A 22,349-nucleotide genomic window follows, 5' to 3' on the forward strand; every position below is an offset into this window, starting at 1 on the left:
CCTCGTGTTTAGTTACTTCAGAAATTACCTAGGGTTACCCATAGCCCTCTATTTTTCTAAGCTCCATGTACCTGTCCAGGAGTCTCTTAAAAGCCCTTATCGTATCCGCGTCCACCACCATCGCCGGCAGCCCATTCCACGCACTCACCACTCTCTGCATAAAACAAACTTACCCCTGACGTCTCCTCTGTACCTACTTCCAAGCATCTTCAAACTGTTCCCTCTCGTGTTAGCCATTTCAGCCCTGGGAAAAAAGCCTCTGACTATCCACATGATCAATGCCTCTCATCATCTTATACACCTCTATCAGGTCACCTCTCATCCTCCGTCACTCCAAGGAGAAAAGGCCGAGTTCACTCAAGCTAGTCTCGTAAGGCATGCTCCCCAATCCAGGCAACATCCTTGTAAATCTCCTCTGCACCCTTTCTATGGTTTCCACATCCTTCCTGTAGTGAGGCGACCAGAACTGAGCACGATACTCCAAGTGGGGTCTGACCAGGGTCCTATATAGCTGCAACATTACCTCTCGGCTCCTAAACTCAATCCCACGATTGATGAAGGCCAATACACCGTATGCCTTCTTAACCACAGAGTCAACCTGCGCAGCAGCTTTGAGTGACCTATGGACTTGGACCCCAAGGTCCCTCTGATCCTCAACACTGCCAAGAGTCTTACCATTAATACTATATTCTGCCATCATATTTGACCTACCAAAATGAACCACTTCACACTTACCTGGGTTGAACTCCATCTGCCACTTCTCAGCCCAGTTTTGCATCCTATCTATGTCCCGCTGTAACTTCTGACAGCCCTCCACACTATCCACAACACCTCCAACCTTTGTGTCATCAACAAATTTACTAACCCATCCCTCCACTTCCTCTTCCAGGTCGTTTATAAAAATCAGGAAGAGTAGGGGTCCCAGAACAGATCCCTGAGGCACACCACTGGTCACCGACCTCCATGCAGAATATGACCTGTCTACAACCACTCTTTGCCTTCTGTGTGCAAGCCAGTTCTGGATGCACAAAGCAATGTCCTCTTGGATCCCATGCCTCCTTACTTTCTCAATAAGCCTTGCATGGAGTACCTTATCAAATGCCTTGCTGAAACCCATATACACTACATCTACTGTTCTACCTCCATCAATGTGTTTAGTCACATCCTCAAACAATTCAATCAGGCCCTTGACAAAGCCGTGCTGACTATTCCTAATCATATTATACCTCTCCAAATGTTCATAAATCCTGCCTCTCTGGATCTTTTCCATCAACTTACCAACCATTGAAGTAAGACTCACTGGGCTATCTCTACTCCCTTACTTGAATAAGGGAACAACATCCACAACCCTCCAATCCTCCGGAACCTCTCCCATCCCCATTGATGATGCAAAGATCATCGCCAGTAGCTCAGCAATCTCCTCCCTTGCCTCCCACAGTAGCCTGTGGTACATCTCGTCTGGTCCCGGTGATTTATCCAACTTGATGCTTTCCAAAAGCTCCAGCACATCCTCTTCCTTAATATCTACATGCTCAAGCTTTTCAGTCTGCTGTAAGTCATCCCTACAATCGCCAAGATCCTTTTCCATAGTGAATATTGAAGCAAAATATTCATTAAGTATCTCTACTACCTCCTCTGACTCCATGCACACATTTCCACTATCGCACCTGAGTGGTCCTATTCTCACACGACTCGTCTGCTTGCTCTTCGCATACTTGTAGAATGCTTTGGGGTTTTCCTTAATCCTGTCCACCAAGGCCTTCTCATGGCCCCTTTTGGCTCTCCTCATTTCCTTCTTAAACTCCTTCCAGTTAGCCTTATAATCTTCTAGATCTCTATCATTACCTGGTTTTTTGAACCTTTTGTAAACTTTTCTTTTCCTCTTGACTAGATTTATAACAGCCTTTGTACACCACAGTTCCTTTCCCTGTCTCATTGGAACATGCCTATGCAGAACGCCACGCAAATATCCCCTGAACATTTGCCACATTTCTGCTGTACATTTCCCTGAGAACATTTGTTCCCAATTTATGCTTCCAAGTTCCTGCCTGATAGCCTCATATTTCCCCTTACTCCAATTAAACGCTTTCCTAACTTGTCTGTTCCTATCCCTCTCCAATGCTATGGTAAAGGAGATAGAATTGTGATCACTATCTCCAAAATGCTCTCCCACTGAGAGATCTGACACCTGACCAGGTTCATTTCCCAATACCAGATCAAGTACAGCTTCTCCTTTTGTAGGTTTATTAGATTAGATTAGATTATGAGGACACTCAGTCCTCGTTTATTGTCATTTAGAAATGCATGAATTAAAAAATGATACAACATTCCTCCAGAATGATATCATAAGAAAACACAGGACAAACCAAGACTAAAACTGACAAAACCACATAATTATAACATATAGTTACAACAGTGCAAAGCAATACCATGATTTCATAAAGAGCAGACCATGGGCACGGTAAAAAAAAGTCTCAAAGTCCCGATAGACTCATCATCTCACGCAGGCAGCAGAAGAGAGGAACTCCCCCCGCCGTGAACCTCCAAGCGCCGCCAACTTGCTGATGCAGCACCATTGGAAGCACCCGACCGCAGCGGACTCTGTGTCTGTCCGAAAACTTCGAGCCTTTGACCAGCCCCTCCAACACAGCCTCACTGAGCACCATCCTCTGCCGAGTGTTTCGAACCTGCCCCGGCCACCGAGCAACAAGCAAAGCCGAGGACTCGGGGCCTTCTCCTCTGGAGATTCTGGACCACACAGTAGCAGCAGCAGTGAAGCAGGCATTTCAGAAGTTTCACCAGATGTTCCTCCGTGCTCTCACGTCCGTCTCCATCAAATCAGGATTGTGCATGTCACCCTACTTGACAAATAACAGACATCACCACTGGAGTGGCTGCTGCGAGCTGTGTCGTGCCGCCATCTTCTCCTCCCTCCTTCCACATATTGTTCTGCCTGATCTCACCTCGTAATGTTCTGATCACAAATGATCATGGTGCACACTGCCGGACTGTTGTTCCTTTGCTGAATTGGTCTGAAACCCAAGCAGCTTCACCTGTCCTGAGGAGTGTCAAAGATCTTGCCCTGTGTCCAAGATCATGAATGCTCTTCATTTTCTCACGCTGTGTTATCTCAAAATTTCTCACTTTGGCTGAATCCAGTCGGTGAGGTTGGAGGAGGGAAGGAAGAAGAGGCAGCTTGTTCTCAGTCTCCAGCCCATTGATGGCTCTGATGGGCTGGGAGAGGCATGGAGCAATAGGCTGGTAGTGCTTTGCAGGGGTCTCTCGCCTTCAGTAGGAGACTCTTCACAGTTTGCACTGCTCTTTCCGCTTCTCCATTTATCTGTGGGTACTGTGGACCGGTTGTCTGGTACTTGTCTGGTACACAGTGTGGACATGGTGGAGGATTACAAATACCTGGGGATACGAATTGACAATAAACTGGACTGGTCAAAGAACACTGAGGCTGTCTACAAGAAGGGTCAGAGCCGTCTCTATTTCCTGAGGAGACTGAGGTCCTTTAACATCTGCTGGACGATGCTGAGGATGTTGAATGGCGAAGGCGTCTCTTTCAAGCCAGTGAAGTCTGAGCTCATGAGCTCCTTTTGGAACAGCTGGCCACCCACGATCACAGTGTTGCATGACCTTGCTGCAGATTTGGTCCGTTTTCAACTCAGCGCAAATTTCATCCACCTTACTTTGTGACGCAGGAAAGCTTTCATGTACCCGAGTGAAAAAGATAACAGTGTCTTCCATGAGGAAAAAGTAAGCTTCCTTCCACTCACTTTTGCATGGCATCCTTGACAGAGGGGTCTGGTGTTGTGAAGGATTTGCCAGGGACATGTTCAATGTCATAACAGTATCACATAAGCCCTCATTCTGAATCTTTGCAGATGTGGAGGTAAGTCATCCAAGTGTTTTGAACTGAGGATGCTGATAAATGGCTTGTGGTCTGTTTGAAGTAGGAATTTAGTGCCAGTCAAGTAGGAGCTGAAGTGTTCACAAGCCCATAGGAAAGCCAGTGTTTCCTTTTCAATTTGGGTGTAACACTGTTCAGTAGGAGTCAGTGCTCTTGATGCATATGCCATTGGTTTTCATACACCACTGCAGCTTTGCATGAGCACCCCGCCCCCCACCCGGCCAAAGGAAGAGATGTCTGCTGAGACCTTGGTTGCTTTGTTTGGACCAAAGAACGTCAATGTTGGCAGAGTGATAAGCTCTGCTTTAAGTGATGAGAATGACTTCTCCTGTGGTGCGTCCCAGCTCCAAACATTTCTGAGGGAGGAGGTCAGGTGGTGGCTTTATTTTCTCTGCCAAATCTGGAATGACCTTTCCCAGCTGGTTTACCGTGCCAAGGAAATAGTGGATCTCTGATACCTTCATCAGTTGTTCTCGCCGAACTCCTTCCAGTTTGTTCTGAATCTGGTTGCACTCCCTCTGAAGACAGTTGGTGGGATAAGGACTTCACCTCCTACTTCACAAATTCACATTTCTTTTTGTTCAGGGTGATTCTAGCCTGTTTCAGCTTCTCCAAGGCAGCTTCCATTCTTTTGTCATGTTCCTCACTTGAGCTTCTGAAGATAAGTATATCATCCAGTCCCCCTGAAATTTGGTTCACCCTCATCTGAAAGAGTTCAGGGGCTGATGAGAGGCCAAAATAGAGTCTCTAAAAGGCATAGCATCCACATGGTGTGATAAGGGTTGTGAGCTTCTGTGACGCAGGAGCTAAATGGATCTGCCAGAACCCTCAGTTTGCATCTAGTTTGGTGAAGAACTTTTCTCCATGCAGCATACTCAATGTGGGTTCAACAGAGGGCAGAATAAACTTCTCCCCTCTCACTGCATTATTCAATTTTGTTAGATCAACACAGATCCTCACTGTGCCAGCTGGCTTGGGAGCAAGAACAATACCCGCACACCTCCACTCACTCAGGTTATGATGTCAAGCGCCTTCATTCTCTCAGGTTCAGCTTTGACTTGGTTCATCAAAGCGATCGGAGAGTAGGACATCACTCCTAACCTCAGCTGGATAAGGTAATCTTTCGATACCCCCAGGCCTGTGAACAATTCCAGATACTTCTCCTGCCACTGAATATTGTGTAGTGATTCCAACCTTGCCATGAGGTTCAGCTCCTCGATGGCACGTCATCCAGAAGTGTAGATTCTGAACAGCACAGGCATCCTCTTTTCACTGAGGTTAAGCTTCCCTGGCCCCATGAGCACTGTCTTTGTTGGGTTTAGCGCAATGCCTGCTCTCTCCTCCAGTTCTGTGAACAGACGGTTGGGGATGGCTGTGACATCTGCCCCAGTGTCTGTATTGACTGTCACTTCCTCATTTTGCTACTGAACAGTAGTACACCAGCCTTGTCTATCTGAATCTGAAGCCCCAAGGAAAGCTCTCTCTCTCTCTCTGTCTGAATCATGGTCTTCTTTGACCTGCTGAAGAACTTTGAACTTCTATAATGGCCAACTCTATTGCATTGGTGGCAATCACTTCTTTTGTTGACAGAGCTCTTTGACATGAAATGGAGACTTGCCGCATCTCTTACAGTTGGACATTTTACCTGCTTTTTGCTTTGCTTGTTGTTTTGTTTCAGCTGAGCTCCACTCTCACCTCTTTCTGGATACACTTTGTACTCTTCTTTTTGTACAGTTTCTAGCTTTACCTCAGCATTGTCTTCTTGCCTGAGTTCTGCTGTTGCTGATGAACAATCTCACACTGCCTGACCATAGTAAAAGCTTTCTTTATTGTGAGATTTGCCTGCAACCGACGTCTCGCGGACAATTTGGTGTCTGGTATCCTGACAGCAATCCTGCCTCTAATGAGCTCTTCTCTCAGATTTCCATGTGCACAGTTGTCTGACAGGGCATTAAGTCATTTACACTTCCATCTGGGTCCTGTATTCTGGAGTTGAATTTTGCCCTGTTATATACATTTCATTTCACTTTTCAGAGAAATATTCTTTGAATTTATCCTGCACTGTTTTATACTCCTTTTTTTCTGAGCATCTGTCAGTCCTAATCCATCCACGATGTCACTGGCTTTGTCACCCATGCAGTATATCAGTGTGCTTACTTGATGCTCTTCTGAAGCCTGAGTGAGATTGTTTCAACCCTAAATCTCTCAAAGCGTCTGAGACACCTCTCAAAGTCCCCTAGCTGAGAGAAATCAAATGTCTCGGCGGCTTTATCATGTAAGTAGATGTATGCTATTGTTGCTCTTCTCCATGCCTCCTTGAGCTGCTGGGGTGGCATTTTCCTGACTTTTCTTTAGCATTTGTCTGTTTTTTTTATGAGGCCAGGTTGCTAGTTCGATGCTCAATCCAGTATGGATGGAAAATATGCAAGGAGCCTGCTCGAGTCGAACAACTTGAAGTTGAGTGCGGATGACACCATACCACTGGCTGGCTATAGGTAGATTTAGGCAATGTTGCCTCTAATTTACAATGACCAGTGTGCAAAAAAATCTTGCGCTGTGCAATTTTTTTGCCCAGTGACAACGACATGTGCGCACTGAATAATTTCTTCAATAAAAACAGTATGAATAAGCCAGTTCTAAAATCTGCAGACAAATCGTTGCAAACTCCACATTGTCAAGACCATCCACATCAGATAATTGTGTACGATCATGAAATATGCTTAACATGTCAACGAGGTAGAGGGTGACAACCTGTTGTGCACAGTTTAAATTCCTTTGCGCGCTGGTAGCGAATGATGTGTGCGTGCGCACACCTTAGAGGGAACATTGGATGTGGGTGCTGGAGGTATTTGCTCCATTTTCCTGTTTGCTTGTTTCTTCGTTTATTATTTTATTTATTTGGACTACAAAGGTCTTCTTTTCTCTTCCTGAGAGTTTGACTGACTTCTCTGCTGTGTTTGTGGCTCTCTGCGTTTTCCCTGGCCAGTGGTTCACAGATTATTACAATGTATTCACTTTTGGGTATAGCGTGAAGGCATTGCCTAGCAACCCTGGCTCTTTCTCAACTCACGCTCAATACAGTTATCAAACTAGCATAGGCAGTTTAGGTTGATAAGTGTCAGGATATTTTTCATCGATATATGAAACAAGAACAGTCTTACGGTAATTTCTTTCTTGGTTTGGGTCATTTCGTCGATGATCAGCCACTTCCGACACTATGTTGTGTTCATTAATGAGGGAGAGTGCAGAGCACACCAGGATGCCAGCATGCAGGATATCCAACTGAACTTTATTGATAACCCTGCTTGTACAGTATGTGAACTCCTCCCATGTGGGAGTGGCATAGGAATGACACTATTAACTACCACTATAGTGCCCTTTCTGAAGTCCACAACCAATTTTTTGGTCTTACTGATGCTGCAACACCACTCAGCCAGCTGATCTGTCTCAGTCCTCTACGCCTTCTCATCACCATCTGAAATTCTGTCAACAATAGTTGTATCATTGGCAAATTCATAGATGGCAATTGAGCTGTGCCCGGTCACAGAGTCAAGGGTATGGAAAGAGTAGAGCAGTGGGCTAAGCACACTCCCGTGAGTGTGCCAGTGTTGATCAGTGAGCTGGAGATTTTATTTCTGATCTGCACGGACTGTGCTCTGCCAGTGAGGCAGTCAAAGGTCTAGTTGCAGATGAGGCACAGAGGCCCAGGTTTGATTTTTGATCAGAGCTGTATTAATGATTGTGTTAAATGCTGAGCTGTTATCAATAAACAGCAGCCTGAAGAGTCAATGAGATTGCATCCACTGTAGACCTATTGTGGTGATAGGCAGATTGCAGTGGGTCCAAGTCCTTGCTAAGGCAGAAATTGATTCTAGCCATAACCAACCCATCAAAGCACTTCATCACCATAGATATGAATGCGACCGGACAATAAGTCAGTAAGACAGGTCACCCTGCTCTTCTTGGGCACTGGTATGATTGTTGCCCTTTGAACCAGGTGGGAACTTCCAATTGTAGCAAATAGCATGAGAAACGCAACATTCACAAGAAAGAAAACATAAATTGTACTAAGTTCTACAAGGAAAAAAACACAGATCAGAAACATAGTCCATTTTTAGAGCATAGTGGTGAAAGCAGCCATGATTTTGCAATGCATGTTGGTGATCATGGTCGTGCTGGTTGGTTCGAGAACCGAAAGGTCGAAGGGAAGTAGCTGTTTCTGCAACTTCAGGCTGTCCAATGATAGCACGGTCTAGATGGTGGGGATCTTTGATGATGGATGTTGCTTTCTTGAGGCAACACTTCGTGTGGTGAAAAGGGACATGTCCCAGGTGTATTAGGCAGGATGCACGACCTCTCTGCAGCTTCTTTGGTTCCTGTGCATTCGAATTGCTGTACCAGACTCTCATTGTTAGATATGTCACCGAAGATTCTTGCAAATTTCTACAGATGTAGAGCAGAGGGCATTCCGACTCGTTGCATCACTGCCTGGTAGGAAGGTTCGAATGTGCATGATTGCAAGAGGCTGTGGAGAGTTTTCGAATCAGTCGGCTTCCTCACGGTCACAACCCTTCCACCTTGGAGGATATCTTCAAGAGGCAGTACCTGAAGGACCCTCACCTTTCAGGGCACATCCTCTTCTCACTACTACCCTCGGTGAGGAGGTACAGGAGCCTTAAGACCCAGCCTCCACGATTCAAGAACAGCTTCCTTCCCTCTGCCGTCAGTTTACTCAATGGTCAATGAACAATGCCTCATTATTTGTCTTTTGTGTTATTTATTTAACTTTTCTTTGCACTTACTGCTACCACAGTACAGCAAATTTCAGGTATTATGTCAATGATAATAAATATGATTCTGAAACGGGTTAAGTAAGACCCCGGTTTTCTTTCACCGCTTTGGGTATCACAGCAGCGAAGAGAAGTCAGACTGCTCCTGGATCTGATCCGTCACGCAAACAATTTGTACCCTGACAGCAACGTAGGTTGGGAATATTTATCTTTTGTTCGCACGGAGCTGTTAAGAATGTTATTTTTAAAGAGGAAAAGCTTTTTCAGGAACTCTCCCCCCCACTCCCGGTGGGAAGCCACCCTCTGCCGCCCTTCTCTGCCACAGGGGCGGGAGGAGGGGTGGGGTTGGTCGTCGAGTCCCGCCCTCTCCACCGATTGGTTGGAGGACCAAGCGCTGCCGCACCGTTCCTCCCGGTGCTCCGGTTGGCGATTGGTCGCGCTCCCGTCACTCCATGGCACGCCGCCCGTCACGTGGTCCGCAACAGGGGGTTGGGGGGGCTGCTCTCTCCGTGCTCGAAGGAGCCGCTCAGTCCGCCGCCATTCAGGAGGCGCTCCTGCGCCCGCTTGGGTTGGTATTTTACCGGTCGATCCAGCCCGCCCGATGCGCGAGCATGCGGTTTATCCCCGTGGAACGGAAAATAGCGCGACGGATGGAAATTGCCAACGCCGTCTCCGCTCGCCTTTCCTCACCCTCCCCCCTCCGTCGACCGTTAGCGAAATCGCCCGGCAGGCCGCGCGCGCGGAGCCCAGTGCGCAGGCGCGCCGGACCACTCTCGGCCCCCCCTCCCGCCCCCCTGCGCTGTGAGCATGCGCGGGAGTGGTCGGGTGCTGGCGAGGGGGCGCTCCCGCGCCCAGCTGCAGGGGCGGGTTGGCGCGCGCAGGGTGGGCGCCGGCCCCGGGTTGGGCGCTTTCCCTGCGCGCGGGGAGTTCTGGGTACCGGGCGACGCCATTAAGGGAGACACGGGGAGGCGGTGGCCACAGATTCTTGAGTAGTGGTCTCTGAATCCGTGGGAGCAATTCTGAGTCATTTTACACCTCTGCTCTTTCTCCGAAGGACCCTATGAACACTACCTCGTTATTCCTCTTTTGCACTAATTTGTTTTTGTAATTTACTGTGTCTTTTACGTCTTGCACTGACTGCTGCTGTAAAACAACAAATTCTACGGCATGAGAGGCTGCCCCAGAAGGTTAAGATATCTGGCTTTCAGGATGGAGTTGTCAGTTTGATTTAACATTGTATTAGGGGGAGAAGTGAGAGACAGGTAGTAGATGGTTGTCTCTCTGACTGTGACTACTGGTGTGTCGCAGGGATCATTGCTAATTCTGTCCATTGTAGTTTATCAACAATATTAATGGTTTGGATCATAATGTGAATCAGTAGGGTGAATGTAGGTAGGCATTTTCCTCTCATGTTGGGTGAGAGTAGAGCTTGAGGCCAAAGGTTTAGAGTGAAAAGTAAAGTATTTAAGGGGGATCTGAGGTGGAACTTCTTCACTCAGAAGGTGATGCGAGTGAAACAAGCACTCAGGGTGGTGTGTGGTAGATGTGGATTCAAAGTGTAATGTTTGAGAGAAGTTTGGATAGGGTATATGCATGAGGGGGTTGTAGATGGGACTCGGCATCTTGTTCGTGCTGGTCTGGGATTTTCACACAGAGTTTAGAGAGGATGGTGTGAAAACGGCAGTTCTGTGGGTGAAAACACTTCGTTAATGGGAGAGGCCAGCAGAGAATGGCCAGACTGGTTCAAGTGGACAGGAAGACAACAGTGACTAATCACCATACATTACAACAGAGGTGTGCAGAAGAGCATCTCTGAATGCACAACACGTTGAAAGTTGAAGTGGATGAGCCACAGCAGCAGAAAACCACCCCGAGCTCCATTCCTGTGGCCGCTTTATTAGGGACTTAACTGTACCTAATGAAGTGGTCACTGTGTACAATAAGCCTGATTTTGATTAGGGAAGAGTTGGTACAAACCGTCTACCAAGCCCAGATTTATTCTCCTTCCAACTCCCACTACAGGCCACAAGTTGCACCTCATTGCTTGTCACATTCTCACTTCTAAAATTAAACATGAACTGTTTTCTATCAATCTATTCTCCGTCTCTTAAACCTGGAGTTACAATTAAAAAATTAAAATCTCATTAAACACAATTAAATCCTCTCGCCCCCCCCCCCCCCCCCATTTCCTCCTAAAGTCAGGAGGTAAGTTCAAAGTCAACTACATTAGTGGTCTGGGCCGGGAAATTTACTTTTCCAAAGGTTGTCAGTGAATAGACTGCACTTTCTTGGTTACAACTGGACGAGAAACTCCCCTCATGAATTGTTACAAACTCTGTTTGTCCCCTTAGTAACTTCTGCCCCCTTTCAGAGTACTAGGAAGGTGTGCTTGATGCAGACTGAGAGAGATTTACAGCACAAAGACAATCCCTTCAGCCCTCGGTCTGTGCAGCCATTAATCCCATCAACTCCCCATATTCCACCCTCAGCCACACATCAGGGGCGTTTTGAGACCAGTTAACTGTCTGACCCGTGCAGCTTTAGGATGTGGGAGGAAACTGGAGCACCCAGGGGTGGTGAGGGGTGTGCTCCCACGTGGTCACAGTGAGAACACACACACACACACACACACACACACACACACACACAGGTCAGGGCTGAACTGGTGTCTCTGGAGCTGGGATTTGTACCATCACCCACACTGCACGCCTAGTTAAACAGGAATACTCTAGCACTGGACATAGTCCAGGAGAAATTCGCTGGGCTAATTGTTTAAGAGGGTCATCCTACCACCGAGTGGATAAATAGTTAAATCTGTGTTTCCTGGAGTTTAGAAAGATAGGGGCTGATCTCATCAAAACATAACAGACCCTGAGGGGGTTTCTCAGGGTAGGTGATGAAAGTGTTTCTGCTGTTGACGTGGTTACGGGGCAAAGATCCAGTCGATTAAAACCACAGTGTGTAGGGGTGTCTTCTCTTGTTGGGAAAAGAATCTCTGGCTGCTCGGGGGTGAATGTTATGCTGTAGGATAAAAATCAGCTTTATATGAAATCTGTTGTTATTTATTCTTCTAACTATCTATTTATTGGGTTACAGAACAGAATAGGCCCTTCAAGCTGCGCCACCCAGCAACCCCCGATTTAATCCCAGCTTAAACGCGGGACAATTTACAATGACCAATTGACCTACCGACTGCTACGTCTTTGGACTGTGGGAGGAAACTGGAGCACCCAAAGGAAACCCACGCAGTCACGGGGAGAATGTACAAACTCTTTACAGGCATTGGTGGGAATCGAACCCAGGTCGCCTGTACCGTAAAGCGCTGTGCTCACCACTACGCTACCGTCCCGCTGTTGTGCAGTAGGAGGACGTAAAGTTACTATAAATAGGTAGTGCTGGAGTTCCCAGTCTCTTTTATGCCATGGACCCCTATCGTTAACTGAGGGGTCTGTGGGAACCCCTGATGTCGTGCAACAAGAAAGAAAAATGAAGTCGTCTTCCTGGACTGTTCAGGAATCTGCTGGCAGGGGGATAAAGCTGTCCTGAACCATTGAGTGTGGGTCTTCCAGCTCCCGTACCTCCGCCCCGATGGTAGTAACAAGAATAGGGCATATCCTGGAAGGGGAAGGCCCTCAGTGATGGATGCTGCCTGCTTGAGCCACCACCTCTTGTAGATGCCCTCGGTGGTGGGGCGGGTTGTGCCTGTGACGAGCCTGCAGCCTCCTGTCACCCTGTGATGCAGACAGTCAGAATGCCTGCCACTGCGCATCCGTCATAATTTGCCAGAGAGGAGCATTGGGAGGGTGGAGGTTTGCTGAGGACGTGGTACCGGAGAGGAGCTGAGATCAGCTGCGGTCACACTGGGCGCCGGGGCCTCTGGCTCCTGTTGACTTGTTTGTGTGAGTACCTCTGCATTCCAACCCTCCGACCGCCGCGGCACGCTGGAGAAAGCCTCTCCGTTCTTTGGTACCACAGTGGTTAGTGCGATACTGACAGCTCGGGGCATTGGGAGTTCGGAGTTCAGCAACCTGTGCAAAGCGTCTCTTTACGTCCACCCCATGGAACATGTGGGTTTCCTCCGGGTGCTCCGGTTTCCTCCCACAGTCCAGAGACGTACCGGGTAGGTCAAGTGGTCATTGTAAATTGTCCCAGGATTAGGTTAGGGTTAAATTGGATTAATCAGCAGTTGCTGGAGCAGTGCAGCGCCAAGGTCAGAAAGGCCCACTGCACGCTGTATCTCTAAATAGATGGAAAAATTCCTTGCTGGCTGGGGAGGAGGGACCTTGGCTTTGCATGCTGGTTTCAGAGCTGCAGCGTGCCCTGTCCCACGTCTCAATGCCGTCTGTCTCTTCCTCGCCAGGAGACCACTCAACCTGTCGCACTGGTCCACCCCCACCCCCCCTCCCCCAGGCGGGGTTCATCAAACCGTGACTGAGCTCCGGGACTCCGTAACATTCCTTCAGGTACGTGTCAGAGCCGTTCTGTTATGGTATCGGAATACTGAAGCAGGCTGCTGGAAGCACCTGGCTCCTGCGGCCCGGGTGCCAGTCTACCTTCAGCTCGCCTGCCCTGAACCTTCCTGTTCAATCACCCTTTAAATGTTGTAATTGTACATCACTTGTTCCACACGCCCACCCCCGCTGCCCGCCAGATCCCCTTTAAGGCTTTCCCCTTCTCCTTGGAACTGTGCCCTTTGGCTGTTACCCCGCCACGCTCAAGGACCACTAGCTATTGAGCAGATCCCTAGTACAATAACGTCTACTTGTGACTTCACAATCTACCTCATCATGGCCTTGCAGCTCACCGTCTGCCCACGCTGCACTTTCCCTGGGAGCTGTGCGTTCTCTTCTTCCTTTTCCACTGAGCTACCTCAGAATGCAAGACAAGCTTTTCACTGTACCTCAGTAAATAAATCAATTTACCAATTTAATTTTTTTTTACCTTCCTCTGCCCTGGGTAGACAGGGTGGGCTCTATCTACTCTGCCAGTGACCCTCGTGGTTCTATAAAACTCGACAGGGTCGACCATTATCTTCAGGCCTCCCCTCCACGAGTTCTGTCTACAATTCCTGCATCACCGTCTGGTTTGCCGGGGGGAGGGTGGAGCCCACTGCACAGGATCAAAATAAATTCTGGAGAGTTGTAAAATTAGTCAGTTTCATCATGGGTGCTAGCCTCCATAGTATCCAAGGTACCTTCAGGGAGCGGTCCTCACAAAGGCGGCCTTCATCATTTAAGGACCCCCACCACTCAGGTCATACCGTCTTGTCATTGTTACCGTCGGGAAGGAGGTATGGGAGCCTGAAGGCACACACTCAGTGATTCAGGAACAGCTTCTTCCCCTCTGCCATCTGATTTCTGAATGGACGTTGAACCCATGATCACTACCTCCCTACTTTTGTTTTTATTTCTGTTTTTTTTTGCACTATTTTAACTATTTAATATACATATATACTTACTGTAAGTCAGTTTTTTTCTATATTTATCATGTTTTTCTTTGTACTGCTACCGCAAAATTAACAAATTTCAGGACACACGCCGGTGATATTAAACCTGATTCTAATTCTGCTGTTAGCTTAATCAAAGACGCCGCCTCTCCCCCTCCCATACAAAAGCCTGACAGCACCTATCACTGGGCCCAAGGACAGCTTCTACCCAGCTGCTATATGACTATTGAACAGTCCCCGAGTCATCTCTTGACCTCACAATCTAACTCATCACGACCATGCACCCTATTAAACAAGTAAATTGGTTTACCCACTCTGGGACTCTGTCCCTCCCTTTGCAACTGGATCCTTGACTTCCTGACCACCACACGGCCCCCAGTAAGAAAAGTCAGCAACACCTCTGCCTGCGATTGTCCTCACAAGGTTGTGTCCTCGGGGCCCGGCTCTACTCCCTGTACGTTCACGACTGCGTGACCACCTCTCTGCACTGCCCTTTCTCTGTAAGTGTAACATTTTGTTCTGCATTCTGTTGCCGTTTTCCCTGTGCCACCTCAGTGTACTGATGTGATAAATGGATAGCACGCAAAACAGACTCTTTCCATGTACCAGTACAGCCTGTCAGCCTCCTGCATTCCAGGGAGAAAAAGAACCCTGTCCAATCCCTCTTTATAACCACAGCCCTCTCTAATCCAGGCAGCACCCTGATGGTTCCCTCTTGTCCCTTCTTTATCTCGACTACAATAGCGTGGTGAGGAGAACTGTGGACGATACAACCTAGTGTTGTCAAGCCGGTGGTTTGTACAGTCCTTGATGCCTTGTTTGTTACCTAGTTCCCAATTGGTTCATAAGAACTTAAGAAACAGGTGCAGCAATAGGCCATCTGGCCTGTCATTCAGATCATGGACTCAGCTCCACCTCCCCCATCACTCTTAATACCCTTGCTATGCAAACCTCGATCTCACTGTGTATTAAATGTATTTTGTGAGGTAGCCCCTCCTGCTTCCCAGTGGAGAGACTTCCACAGATTCACTACTCTGTCAGGAAAGCAGTTTCTTCTCACCTCTGTCCCAAATCTACTTCTGCCGATCTTGAGGCTACGTCCCCTAATTCTAGTTTCACAACTTTCCTGTCCTGATCTTCTGTACCCCTTTCACAATTCACATTTCTATAAAATCCCCTCTCATTGTTTTGAATTCCAATGAGTATAGTGTCTGGTGATTCAATCTCTCGTCATACGCTAATCCTGCCCATCCAGAATCAACCTGATGAACCACCTCTACACCCCTCCAAAGCCAGTATATCTTTCCTCAAGAAACCTACTGTTAATGCCAGTGGCATTTAGTGCAGCAGTGAAGGACCTCCATCTCTGGTGATGTTCATGGTATCAGTAGCTTCCCCTTGGTTTTCACCACTGTCAGTCATGCAAGTCCCGGGTGAAGACCCAGCAGTTTTGTTTTACCAGTCAGGGTGATTAGTTATCAGTCAGGGTTATTAGTTACCAGTCAGGGTTATTAGCCCTGAGATGAAGCCCCGAGCCTGGAGGACTAGTTGACCTGGAGGTCTGTCCTCTCCCCTTTGACCTGTTTGGCATGGGTGATCCTGCCAAGAGCCAAAGCATAAAGCCCTGACTCCAGCCCAACATAGTTCCCCTGGATGATTGAGGCACGCAAGCCTCCAAACCCAATAACAAGGTTGTGATCGTCTCAGAGGCTCCTCAAATCAGGAGACCGGAAATACATGCATTACTTCAGGTACTGTCTCAGTTAAAAAAAGGTTGCATGAAAAACAGGTTTGCATGTCTTCCATACTTGGGTACTTGGTAAGGGCACCAGGGGTTACAGGTTAAAGCAGGAGAATAGAGCTGAGAGGGATAATAAATTTACAAGTCCCTTTTCAATGATGTTAATGTACCTTCTTCAACCACTTCCCCTTGCAGCTCATTCCATATGCGGACCACCCTCTGGGTGAAAAAACTTGCCCCTCAATTTCCTACAGAACTTTCCCTTCTCACCTTAAATCTGGGCTTTCTGGTTCTTAATTCTCCAGCCTGGGGAAACACACTTTGCCATTCATAGCTATAGAGTAATAGAGAAGTACAGCATAGAAACAGGCCCTTCGGCCCATCAGATTCATGGTGAAATCATTTAAACTGCCTACTCCCATCGACCTTAGCCCTTACTATCCACGTACTTCACTTAACCATTGAAATCGAGTTTCCATGTACCCTACTCTGGCAGCTTGTTCCACCCTCCGAGTGAAGTTTCCCCTTGTGTTCCCTTTAAACTTTTCACCTTTCACCCTTAACCTATGACCTCCAGTTGGAGCCCCACCCAACCTCAGTGGAAAAAGCCTGCTTGCATTTACCCTATCTATAGCCCTCATGGTTTTGTATACTTCTAATAAATCTCCTCTCGATCTCCTGTGTTCCAAGAGTAAAGTCCCAACCTATTCAATCTCTCCTTATAACTCTGGTCCTCCAGTACTAGCAACCAGGTCATCCCTCAGCCTTCTTTGCTGCAGGGAAAACCATCCTAATCCTATTCAGTCTCTCAAACCCTCCACTCCCGATAAAAGCTTTCCCTGCACTCTTTCAATTTAGCAACATCTCTCCTGCAGCAGACCAGTCAAAACTGAACTCAGTACTCCAAGTGCGGCCTCACCAACGTCTTGTACGACCTCAACATAATGTGCTGTACTCAGTGCTCTGACTGATGAAGACCAGTGTGGCAGACATCTTCTTTTCCACCCTGTGTACCTGTGACTCCATTTTCAGGGAACCGTGTACCTGTACTTCTGGATCACCCTGTTCCTCAGCACCCTGCACGTCCCAGAGTTTGGACTCGGAGCCATCGATGAGGGCCATTGTGCCTTTGCCGCCCTGCCTGCCCTGTGCTGCCACTTTCAAGAACCCGTGCACCTGCACCCTTCGCTGTCCCTGGTCTACAATACCCTTAAACTCCAGTACCAAGCGCTACTGGTCTCAATGGGGACAGATCAGCGCAGAGCGAGGTAGCAGGGCCCTGGAGGGCGGAAGGGTCTGTTCGGTAACCTGGGACTGACCCTCGCTCTGCTCATGGGGTGGTAATTATTCCTCACCCCATTCCTCCCTCCCTCCTCTCCTCCTCCCCTCCATTGGATTTGGTTTATGATTTCTTTGCATACTGTTCAAACAGATCAAACTCCGCTCACGTGATTGTTCCTAACCTCCTCACTCTCCTCCTCTCCCTTCCCCCACCTTCCTCTTCTCCTCCTCGTGCCCCCCTCCTTCCTTCCTCCCTCCCCCCCACATCTCCTCCTTCCTCTCCCTACATCTCCTTCCTCTCCCCACCTCTTCTCCTCCCTGCTCACCTCATCTCTCCTCCTTCCTCCCTCCCCCTCACTTCTCCTCCAGGTGCTTCCAGGATGGATCTGCCAGAGGCTCCCACCACAGAGGGGAAGGAGCGGGAGGAGGAGAACCCCACCACAGCAGAGGGGGTGGGTGGGGTCGGGCCTGACACAGCAGAGGGGGTAAATGGAGACAGGCCTGACAAGGCAGAGGGGGTAAATGGAAATGGGCCTGACACGGCAGATGGGGTAAATGGAGATGGGCCTGACAAGGCAGAGGGGGTAAATGGAAATGGGCCTGACTCGGCAGATGGGGTGGGTGGAGATGAGCCTGACAAGGAAGGGGGGGTGGGTGCAGATCGGCCTGACACAGCAGACAGGGTGGGTGGGGATGGGCCTGACATGACGGAGGGGGTGAGTGGAGATGGGCCAGACATGGCAGAGGGGGAGGAAGAGGAGGAGGGGGCAGTGCAGATGGTGGTGGTGGGAGGGTCACCCAGCTCTGGTGGAGTTGGGGCAGGGGCCATTCCTGGTCCCAGGGGTGGGTCGGACAAGCCCTTCTCCTGCCCGGGCTGCGGCTTGGGCTTCCGGCGCTCCTCCAACTTGTCACGGCACCGCTGCCGGCCGGCTGGCGAGCGTCCCTACAAGTGCGGGGACTGCGGCCGGGGCTTCAACTACCCCTCAGAGCTGGCCATCCATCGTCGCAGCCACACCCGTGAGCGCCCCTTCGTCTGCCCGGTCTGCGGCAAGGGCTTCATCTACTCGTCCAACCTGCTGACCCACCAGAGGGGTCACACCGGCGAGCGGCCCTTCGCCTGCCCCCTCTGTGGCAAGGCCTTCGCACGCTCCTCCAGCCTGGCCGCCCATCAGAGGGTCCACTCGGACGAGCGTCCCTTCCCCTGCCCCGAGTGCGGCCGCCCCTTCAAGAGCGCCAAGGAGCTGAAGATCCACCGGCGCCTGCACGCCGGCGAGCGCCCCTTCCCCTGCACCGAGTGTGGCAAGGGCTTCACCCAGCTTTCCGTCCTGCTGGACCACCGGCGCACCCACACCGGCGAGCGCCCCTTCGCCTGCACCCTCTGCGGCAAGGCCTTCGCCCGCTCCTCCAGCCTGGCTGCTCATGGGGGTGTCCACTCCGATGAGCGCCCCTTCCCCTGCGGGCTCTGCGGCAAGCGCTTCAAGAGCTCCCGGGAGCTCAAGACCCACGGGCAGGTCCACTCGGAGGAACGCCCCTTCCCCTGTGAGATCTGCGGGGAGCATTTCCGGCAGGCCCGTAACCTCCTAGCCCACCGGCGCATTCACACTGGTGAGCGCCCCTTTGCCTGTCCTCTCTGCGGCAAGGCCTTTGCCCGCTCCTCCAGCCTGCTGGCCCACCAGCGGGTCCACTCTGAGGAGCGCCCCTTCCCCTGTCCTGCCTGCCCCAAGCGCTTCAAGAGTGCCCGGGAGTTGGCCACTCACCGACGGGTCCACACGGGGGAGCGCCCCTACGCCTGCCCCCTCTGCCCCCGCCGCTTCGCCCAGCCCTCCATCCTACAAACCCACCGTCGCACCCACACGGGGGAGCGCCCTTACGCCTGCGCCATCTGCCCCCGCCGCTTTATCTGCTCCTCGAGTCTCCTTAACCACCGCCGCACTCACACACTGGAGCGCCCCTTCACCTGCTCCGTCTGTGGCAAGGCGTTCCGCCAGGCTGCCAACCTGCAGAGCCACCGCCGGCTCCACCTGTGACAGGCCGTGACAAGGGGCGGGGAGGGACATGACAAATCCAAGCCCTGCAGCTTTCGCAGACTGTTCCTTGTCATCCTGGTAATGCTCTGGGCTTTGGGAGGGGAGAGTTGAGGGTTTGTGGGGGGAGGGTTAGACAATGATTGTTCCCCATCCCGTGTATCCCTGCAACTATCAGAGATCCCCCTTCAGAATGGGAGGGGATTTCAGACAATGAATAATCCCCTTCTCCCATATCCCTGCAGCTCTTGAGGTCCCTTCTGTAATGCTGGTGATGCTCTGGGCTGGAGGGGGGAGGAGTTGGGAATTCAGATGAAGATTTGTCCCACCCTGCCCATCCCGGTGGTTCTTGGGGACCTTCTCCTCTGAATCTGGGGGGACTGTGGGCTTCAGGAGTGGAGTGGGGGTGGGTTTAGATGGTGTCATCATTCGACTCACCTCTGCGCTCTCGAGCACCCTCTGATATTCAGGAGGGGCGAGGAGACGGGATGGGGGTGCTTAGACAACAATTCATCCCATCCCTGCAGCCCTCGGGGGGCTTCTCTGATCTTCAGGAGGGCAGAGGGTAGGGATGTGGATCAAAGTTGGTCCCTGCAGGGTCTCCTGGGCTTGGATGGCGGAGTGTTCAGCAGTACGGAATAAGGGAGAGTTTTGGGGGTGTTGGGACAAGAATGCATGTCACTCCCTGTGATGCTCGGGGACCCCTTTGTGTAAACCTCGCTGTGATTCGGGGAGAGGAGCTGGAAGGGTCACCTATCCCCTCACATCACTGCAAAACCCAGACCCCTCCCTCTAGGCCTGGTGGGGCTCTGAGGGTAAGTGATGGACAGGAGTGGAGAGAGAGGGCTGGGGGCCGCTAAGACAACATTGTATATCCCTGCTACACTTGAATCCCTTCTCTACTCGTTAAAGGAGCTTGGTCTTCCGCATGTTTTTCTTCTGGGGTAGTAGAGGGGCTGTGAGTACAGAGGAATCAGTCAGAATCACTGGGCCCATCCAGCCTGTTGGTGCCAATTGCACACCTCCCATCAAGCATCTGCCGGTGAGCACCTCGCATTCGAGGTGGGAGGGAGAGTGAAACCGTCAGTGTGAGAGGGTGGGGTGGATCCAGGAATGGCTCAGGAGGTCGGCTAGCAGGGGTGGGTGTCCACCGAGTCGTGGAGGGGGGGCGCGAGGGAGAGGTTGGGTGGGTTACCCTACTCATCACCCAGGCTGAAAGGGGTTGTACCTGCCTGGACCTGTAAGATGTAGGAACGGAGCAGAACTGGGCGTTCTGGCCCATTGAGTGTTCTCCGCCCTTCCCAGCCGGGATCTCGATAAGGTGCAAGACCTCGTCCGTGTTGAGTGGACCACCATCATCATCATATGACATTGGTGATCGTGGTCTTTGACCGTGATTGTTCTTGGCAAAGTTTTCTACGGAAGTGGTTTGTTATTGTTGGCTCCTGGGCAGTGTCTTTACAAGACGGGTCACCCCAGCCATTATCAATCCTCCTCAGAGATTGTCTGCCTGGCGTCAGTGGTCGCACAACCAGGACTTGTGATCTGCACCGGCTGCTCGTACGACCATCCACCACCAGCTCCCATGGCTTCACATGACCCTGATCGGGGGCTAAGCAGGTGCTACACCGTGCCCAAGGGTGACCTGCAGACTAGTGGAGGGAAAGAACATCTTACCTACCCGTTGGCAGAGATACACCTCCACCGCGACACCCGCATTGAGCAAACTGGGGAGCTGGATCAGTACTGCATCTGGAATTGGGGAAGACGCGGAACTGATATCCGGAGAATACTCAGAGCTGGAGCACACCCAGAAGTTGAGATGGAGTCAGCTGTTTCCAGGAGACGGAGAGAGGGCTGGAGTTCTCGACAACCACCACCTCTGGTTAGCACAGCTTGACCTGGGGGTGGTGTGGGGGTTTCAGAAGTCAGATATTGACCACGACGCCCCAGTCATTGGCAACGTCTCTCAGTCCCCGAGTCAGTTCATGTCTTGGGCATGAAGGTTGAACTATTGGGTGGGTGACCTCTGAACTCTGTGCCCCCCACACCACCCCTTCCCCCAATCACCTGGGGTCATGGGGCTGGACGCAGCAGGGGCCTGCTGGTGCTCAACCCTTCAGACTGTTATATGGGTGGGACAGGAGGTGCACAACACAATGCCAATCATGGTGGTTGTTTACTGATTGGGATGGAGTCCTGACATGCAGAGGCATCAACTTCTCTTCATTGTTGCTGGGTCAAAATTCTGGGTTTGCCACGCCCCACACAACACAGGGGACGAATCCTGTGGTGGGACAACCAGCTTTACTACAGGCAGCCCAGGACTACTGCCAGCTTTGAATCAACAGTTTATACGGATTTAAAAGATAAAGTGTTGGATTTCACGGGGATGTGTGTTACGAGGGAAGGGGAGAGGTTTAAAGGGCACCAATGGAGAACACGGTGGCGACTTTAAGGACCACCAAGCCATTTTAGCCTAACCTCCCCCAACCCATGATATTCTGACCTTGTGTAGCATTACGATACACTGATTCATTGTGAGAATTTGTTAACCTCGACTCGCTATTAAATCAATCGTGTACTCTCATCTCTGTGGTGAGCCACCATTCTTCCCGTTCCATGCTCTCATTTTTGGTTCAAGACTTCATAGAGAAAGATGGGGACAGTAATAGAAATGGTGAAGTTTGAAGGGGTGGAGGGATTACAGAGATGAGGAAGGATGTAGAGGCTTAGGTAGAGAATGATTGGGTGGGGTGGTAGATGAAGGGGGTTTGGAGACAGAAAAACGCTTGTGGCGTAGCCCAGCAGCCATGATCCTTTGTGTGTGTGTCCACTGTATTAGGTACACCTCGTTAATGCAAACTTCTAATCAGCCAATTGTGTGGCAGCAACAAAAGCATGCAGTCATGGTCAAGAGGCTCAGTTGTTCAGACCAAAGATCAGAATGAAGAAGAAATGTGATCTAAGTGACTTTGACTGGTGAATGATAATTGGTGCCAGATGGGTGGTTTGAGTATCTCAGAAACTGCTGCTGTCTGGGAATTATCACACACAACAGCCTGTAGAGTTTGTGGAGAATGATGTGAAAATCAGCGGCAGTTCTGTGGGTGCAAACGTCTTGTCAATGAGAGGTCAGAGGAGAGTGACT

The 22,349-nt window shown here is 50.2% G+C and overlaps 1 protein-coding gene and 1 long non-coding RNA gene across 2 annotated transcripts; both read left to right on the forward strand.

Annotated features, from left to right (window-relative positions):
• The first annotated feature begins 9,160 nt into the window (after nucleotides 1-9,160).
• On the forward strand, nucleotides 9,161-17,791 carry LOC140203862 (uncharacterized). Its single transcript, XR_011887401.1, has 3 exons — nucleotides 9,161-9,274; nucleotides 13,067-13,169; nucleotides 17,544-17,791. It is a non-coding gene; the product is annotated as an uncharacterized lncRNA (long non-coding RNA).
• Nucleotides 17,792-17,931: 140 nt separating this feature from the next.
• On the forward strand, nucleotides 17,932-21,788 carry LOC140203861 (uncharacterized). Its single transcript, XM_072270004.1, has one exon. The coding sequence runs from the start codon at nucleotides 17,951-17,953 to the stop codon at nucleotides 19,199-19,201; it is 1,251 nt and encodes a 416-aa protein (XP_072126105.1). The 5' UTR covers nucleotides 17,932-17,950; the 3' UTR covers nucleotides 19,202-21,788.
• Nucleotides 21,789-22,349: the final 561 nt, after the last annotated feature.

The sequence above is a fragment of the Mobula birostris genome, chromosome 10 (assembly GCF_030028105.1).
Source record: "Mobula birostris isolate sMobBir1 chromosome 10, sMobBir1.hap1, whole genome shotgun sequence".
Lineage (NCBI taxonomy): Eukaryota > Metazoa > Chordata > Chondrichthyes > Myliobatiformes > Myliobatidae > Mobula > Mobula birostris.